This window comes from Pararge aegeria, chromosome 27 (assembly GCF_905163445.1).
Source record: "Pararge aegeria chromosome 27, ilParAegt1.1, whole genome shotgun sequence".
NCBI lineage: Eukaryota > Metazoa > Arthropoda > Insecta > Lepidoptera > Nymphalidae > Pararge > Pararge aegeria.
In genome coordinates, this window is record NC_053206.1 from 59,059 (window position 1) to 65,985 (window position 6,927).

Sequence of the window (6,927 nt, forward strand, 5' to 3'; positions counted from 1 at the left end):
ACATTAACAAAATTTTTATACACATATACACTCTACACAAATCCGTCTACTTTATACTATCCATACAAGATATCGCCTCAAAATATTATAACCCTACTAAAAAAAATTATGTTAATGTTCCTACGCAAATTCTACGACAGGTTCTTTATCGATTACATAAACGTACAAAGCAATGTTCAACCCAGCCACAGGTCGTTTAACTGGGAAGAGTACTCTGTTTTTATTTGCGATACATTATCTGACTACCCTCAGATTCAAATTTCTGGATCAAATCTACTTTTTTTAAATTCACAGTGACTAGTATAGATTCGAAGCATATTCTACTCGATCTTGACAATAGCTTAACGACGTTCTGTTCATATTGTGATGATCCATCGTATTGCACCCGGTTTCTAAAAAACTACAAACAAAACGACGCAAATACTTTAGCTATACTTACTATAAATATCAGAAGCATAAACAGTAATCTAGACTTACTCTTAGCTTTTGTCAGTAGTTTAAATCTGACCCTAGACATTCTTGTTTTGACCGAATGTTGGACTAACAAATATTTTAATCCGTCAACAATTAATAATTATACTTCATATTACACCAAAAATAGTATTAATCAAAATGATGGGATTGTTGCCTATGTGAAGAATAATCTTGCGGTAAACGCATTCGAACCATTTATATTAGACGGTAATTGTTTAATACTCGAAGTTAGTGAATTTTATTCAATTATATGTACATACCGCCCTCCCTGTTTTACAAACCCGACTAACTACATAAATTCTTTGGACAATATTATACATAATTTAAAATTCAAACAAAATATTATTCTTACTGGTGATGTTAATATCGATATTTTGCCTTGTAATGTGAAAGGATACCCGTCCGAATACCTAAATTTGATGGCATCCTATGGCCTAGAACAAGGTATAAATATACCGACTAGAATAAACACTTCCATAGACCACTTCATGGTCAAAACAATAGGAAAATGGCAGACTTTGGTATTTGAGCAGCTTACTGATCACTCGCCAATATTACTTTATATTGTAAATACCAAAATTCATAAAAAAAGTACACAACTCCACAAATCGATTACAAATAAAAATGCTATTATAAAGTGCTTGATTGATATATCTTGGGATGAGCTATATACAATAACTGACGTCAATTCCACAACGGAAACATTTATTGGTACTTTGCAAGAACTGATCCAGAATAATAAAGTCACTAGGAAAGTCCCTAGTAATAAGCTGCCCCTCAAACCTTGGATAACAGTCAGTGTTGTGCGGTGCATACGGAAACGAAACAAGATGCATAGGCAACATAAGTCTTTACCCAACAATTTCGAGCTTAAAACGAAGTACTTAAAGTACAGAAACATATGTAATAGAATTATAAAATCACTAAAAATAAATTATTATAAATCGAAATTATCATGTAGTAACGGCAACATGTTAAAAACTTGGAACATTATTAAAGAACTGTGTTATAGTAATAATAGAATTTCCTCCGATCCTCTACTTAAAACTAAACCGACATGTGCAGAGTCGCTTAACGAAGTGAATAACTACTTTACATCTGTAGGAGGTGAGGTAGCTGGAAATATAATTAATAATCTAAAAATGTCAGAATCTGATCTAGCAAACAGGGCTGCTAACCTTTCAGTCTCCCCATGTTACTCATTCTCACTATACTTAACAGATTATTTAGAAATTAAAAACATAATATCTGGTCTTAAGAGTAATAGTGCACCAGGTTGGGATAGTATCACTGCTGACATCATCAAGCTATGTGGCAGCTCACTAGCGCATCCCATTGCTTATTTATGCAACCAAAGTCTTAGTACCGGCATCTTTCCCAAACCATTTAAAAAGGCAATCGTAACTCCAATTTTTAAAACAGGTGATAAAAATGTACCATCTAATTATAGACCTATCTCCCTTCTGCCAGTTGTGGCAAAGATTCTAGAAAAATTAGTAAACAAAAGGTTAATGCTGTATCTCGAAAAGAACCAACTGCTTTCAATAAATCAATACGGATTTCGAACAAATAAATCAACCGAAGATGCTGTGTTAAAATTAACTTCTTCCATCACGCAACATTTAGATCGAAACAAAAAGGTAGTAGGCGTATTCCTGGATATACAGAAAGCCTTTGATACTGTTTCTATTTCAATTTTGCTGTCTCGTTTGGAGAGCTGTGGAATAAGAGGTTTGTCACATAATTGGTTTTCAGACTACTTGACCAATAGAACTCAACAAGTGAGAGTTGAAGGATCCATAAGTGATACATATTATTGCTCCTATGGAGTCCCACAGGGTAGCACCTTAGGACCTACACTGTTTCTAATTTACATTAACGAACTGTGTAATAAACAAATTAGTAATTGTGATATTATAATGTTCGCTGATGATACAGTTCTCTTGTTTCATGTCTCTACGTGGGAAGAGGTTAATAGACATGCTGATGCGGGTCTTAGAATTATTATTTCATGGTTAGAACATAGTCTCCTTGCACTCAACACTGGTAAAACTAAACATCTATGCTTCAGCAAAACAAAAAGTGGAAGACCCCCAACTGACTTTGGAATACGAGCACATTGCTACCCATGTAATCAGACTCTGAACGTTCCTTGTGATTGCAGTTCATTAATGCAAGCGAACACAGTTAAATACCTTGGCGTAACAATTGACGACAACATGACTTGGGCTTCACATATATCTAACACCAGTATGCGTATTAGGAGACTCATATACATATTTAAAACCTTACGTACCGTTTGCAATACTGATATGCTAATTAAACTTTATAAAACCCTCGGTGAATGTATTCTACCCTGGCGGGGGTCGCACTAGAGACTGAACTACCCATCAGCCATGCATCCCCTCGCGGTGCGCCGCCGCTTGGGATTCGGGGTGATTTTTTTTAGAGGTTTTCTTCCTCGCAGTCCGGCCGGTAAAGGCAAGACCCTCGGTCCCGTATGGGCCACGAGACATGACCATGACACCTCATAACGGAATTACGAGCCCGACGGTGGCTAGGCAACAGAGTGTCACCAACGCCTGTTCAGCGGCAGGGTAAGTGCTCGCCAAACCCATCCTCGCTCCATCTGCTGTGCCCTCCGCAAAAACAGAGGGCACAGCAGATGGAGCCACGGCCTGTGTTGTACTTAGATTTGGGATAAATCTACCGTAATAATTAATTAGGCCCAAAAAACTTTTAAGTTGCGTCACATCTTTGGGCGTTGGGATTGCGTGAATCGCCTTCAGCTTCTCAGAATCGGGGTGTAAGCCCTCCTTATCTATTACAAAGCCCAGATAGTTTACATTTTTCTGTAAAAATTTACATTTGTTTAATTTAACTGTTAGGCCGGCCTGCCGTAATCGCTCCAATACAGCTCGCAGATTGTTCAGATGTGCCTGTCTATTCTGACCCGTCACACATATGTCATCGAGAAAAACTACCGTACCTGGTACCCCCCGTAAGGTCTCTTCCATTAACTTTTGGAATTTTTCAGGTACGCACGATAATCCGTACGGCGTCCGGCGGTATATAAACGTTCCGATATGTGTCGTGATTGCGGTATACTTTTGAGAACTTTCTTCTAGAAGGACCTGCTCGTAGGCGTGGCGAAGGTCAATTTTACTATATTCCTCGCCATTGCTTAAATTGGTAAATAACTCGTCAATACGAGGCAATGGATAGTAATCTCTTTTTAGTTTAGGATTAATCGTTATTTTGTAATCCCCACAAATTCGGATATCTCCATTACTTTTGACTACCGGCACGATCGGTGTACCAAAATCGGAATGATCGACGCGGTAAATCGTACCGTCGGACTCGAGCCGTGCGAGTTCCCTTTCGACGCGTTCGCGAAGCGCCAGCGGTACAGCGCGCGCCCGTACATACACTCCGGTACTATCTGTGAGCTGTAATTGTAGCTTTCGGTTACAAGTTCCCCGCTTCTCACTAAATACCTCTGGAAATTCCTTGGACAAACGGGTCACAAATTGATCCTCCTCTATTATTTCGTTAATATTTATTTGCGTTATCTTTAAAGCGCGGAGCCAGTCCCTACCGAGCAAAGGCCTATTACCGCCTTGAATAATATACAACCGCAAATCTTTACTAATAACCGACTTAAGTTGTACCCGTACTAATATATATCCGAGGGAATCAATACGTGACCCCGAGTAACTGCGCAAAATTAAATTATCTTTCACAATCTCTTTATGTTTAAATAGTTTCTCGTAACATTCTTCGTTAATGGCCGATATTCGGCTACCCGTGTCGATTTCGACTTCTAAAAAACTATCTTCTACCTTTACTTTTAAATAATATGGCTTGTTACCTTGAGTAATAATGTCAATATTAAAAAAGTCCTCATCCGAACTCTCACTGATAAAACTTTGACACTTCACCTCACTTTTACGCACACTTTTGCACATGACCTTGATGTGCCCGCGCTGGTGGCACTCGTCGCAGGTATAATTAGCGAACCGGCACCGCCCGCGATGCCTGCGGCCGCAGCGCCAGCAAGCCGCCGCCGCAGCGCTCGCCGCGCCGCCGCCGCCGCCGCCGCTTGCGCCAGCGCCGTCGCACGCCGCGCCTGCGTCGCCGCCGCCCGGGCGCAGCGCGCGCGTCCGCTGGCTGCGCGCCGCATGCAGGCCCTCGCCCGCCTGCCCGGCGCTCGCTGGCATCTCGCCGCCGCTTACCCCCGCGTGCCTCTCGGCCGCCTCTAATGCCAGAGCTAGCTCCACTGCCTTTTTGTAGTCCAAACTTTTTTCGGCAAATATTCGAGATCGCATGACGTCACTCGCTAAACCCGAGACAAATTGATCTCGGAGGTCCTCTAATAATCTTGTACCGAAATTACACGTGACTGCTAAATGCTTCAGGTGCTGCAAATATTCAGTCAAGCTTTCGTCTGGTCGCTGCCGTCTTTGTCGAAAAACATGTCTCTCGGCTATCTCGGAACGTTGCGGCTCCAGATGGTTTGTGACCAGCTCGGTAAGGGTATCGAAAGACTTATTCTCTGGGTGGTCCGGCGCACACAGGTCACACATCAACGCATATGTCGCTTCACCTACCACAGTAATTAACATCGGCACCTGAAGTTCATCTCTAATCTCATTTAGGACAATAAATTGCTTGACCCGTCGTATGTAAGCCGGCCATTGTTTCGAGGTTAAATCGAAAGGTTCGATTTTGCCGATCGGCATGTTGTATCCCGTAAATTTAATCTTTTGTTCGAATCACAACACTAAATTTACTAAATAAACACAAAAAAACTAGTTTTACGGACATAGATTAGCTGATTAAAATCGATATTTGTTTTCACTCGTCGCCAGTGCTGAGTAATAAAACACGCGTCGGATGCTAACTGACATTTATTATGGAACTACCTTGCAACATGGACAATCAACTTGTCACAGTTCTTGCTCTATTAGATTTCAGTAACACTTTTAACACTGTGGATTTTGATATCCTTCTTGCTATCATGAAATCACTTAACATTTCTCGGGGTGCTATTGAATGGTTCCGTAGCTATTTGTTTGGGCGTCAGCAGTGTGTGCATAGTGACAATAAATTCTCCACTCTTTCCTCACTTACTGCTGGTGTTCCACAAGGCGGCGTACTTTCACCTCTGCTCTTTGCCATTTTTATAAACTCTGTTTCTAAGCTCCTCACTTCTAGCTTTCATCTTTATGCTGATGATTTGCAAGTTTATGTCGCTGCCCCTGCTCTCAATGTTTCTGAAGCAATCTTTCAGTTAAATAATGACCTGCGCAGTATCTACACATGGAGCAATTCATATGGACTTTGCGTAAATCCGCATAAGTCTCAGGTTATTATTATAGGCAGCCGTCAGCAGTTAGCTAAGGTGAATATCTGTACCTTGCCCTCTGTCCAGTTTAACAACACCAATTTGATTCCGAGTACTTTTGTAAAAAATCTTGGCCTCGTCATAGACAATAATCTGTCGTGGTCCCCACAGGTAGCTGAGGTGAGTCGAAAAATCTTTGCTTCGATTGGGTACTTAAATCGTTGGAAAAATTTCCTTCCTATTAAAACTAAAATTTCTCTTGCCCAATCTCTTCTTCTTCCTATACTGGATTATGCAGACTCATGCTATCCTGACCTTACCGAAGAACTTCTTAATAAGCTCGAGCGCCTTCAAAATTTATGCATCCGGTTTGTGTTTGGACTGCGTAAATTTGATCACATATCGGAGTACCGAGCTAGACTAAAATGGTTGCCTATCCGTCTACGCCGTGAAGTTCATCTACTTTCCTTCTTTTATTCTATTCTTTATAGTAATTTATCTCCCTCTTATTTAAAGGATCGTTTTCGCTTTATTTCTGACTCATCTTCTCATTCCAACCTTCGATCCCGCCTTGGTAACCGTCTGGTACTCCCTTTTAGTAAAACGAAGTTCTTCAGTAATTCTTTCACCTTTAAAGCAGTTATGCTCTGGAACAATCTGCCTGCTGAAATCCGTGGAAGTAGTTCCCTTCCGATATTTAAGAGTCGTCTGAAGGACTACTACCTCTCTTTGAGTGATGAAATTTGAAGTAGATTCTTTATATTCTTATTTTTTTTTTTTTTTTTTAACTGTGTGTTAAAATCTACTTATATATATTATGTTTGTTATATATTTATATATATTATGTATATTTTCTATTTATATATCATGTAGGTATATTTTATATATTACGTATATTTATTTAAATTATATATGTATTTGTATCTTTACATTTTGGTATTTATGTATATCTATCAACACTCTTGGCACTATCCCGTTCTCTTGCTGTTAGTCCTATCTACAAAGGTTGCCTGTAAGAGATTGCTTGCAGCAATAAGGCCGCCTTTGCATGTCTACATTGTGTACTGTATACTCCTTACTGTTTCTTTTCCTGTATGTTATACGTG

General features: G+C 40.0%; 1 protein-coding gene across 1 annotated transcript; it reads right to left on the minus strand.

Annotated features, from left to right (window-relative positions):
- Positions 1–3,002: 3,002 nt before the first annotated feature.
- LOC120635514 (uncharacterized protein K02A2.6-like) lies at positions 3,003–5,249 on the minus strand. Its single transcript, XM_039906535.1, has one exon. It carries the CDS (start codon positions 5,214–5,216, stop codon positions 3,003–3,005), a length of 2,214 nt encoding a protein of 737 aa, XP_039762469.1. The 5' UTR covers positions 5,217–5,249.
- Between the last annotated feature and the right edge of the window lie 1,678 nt (positions 5,250–6,927).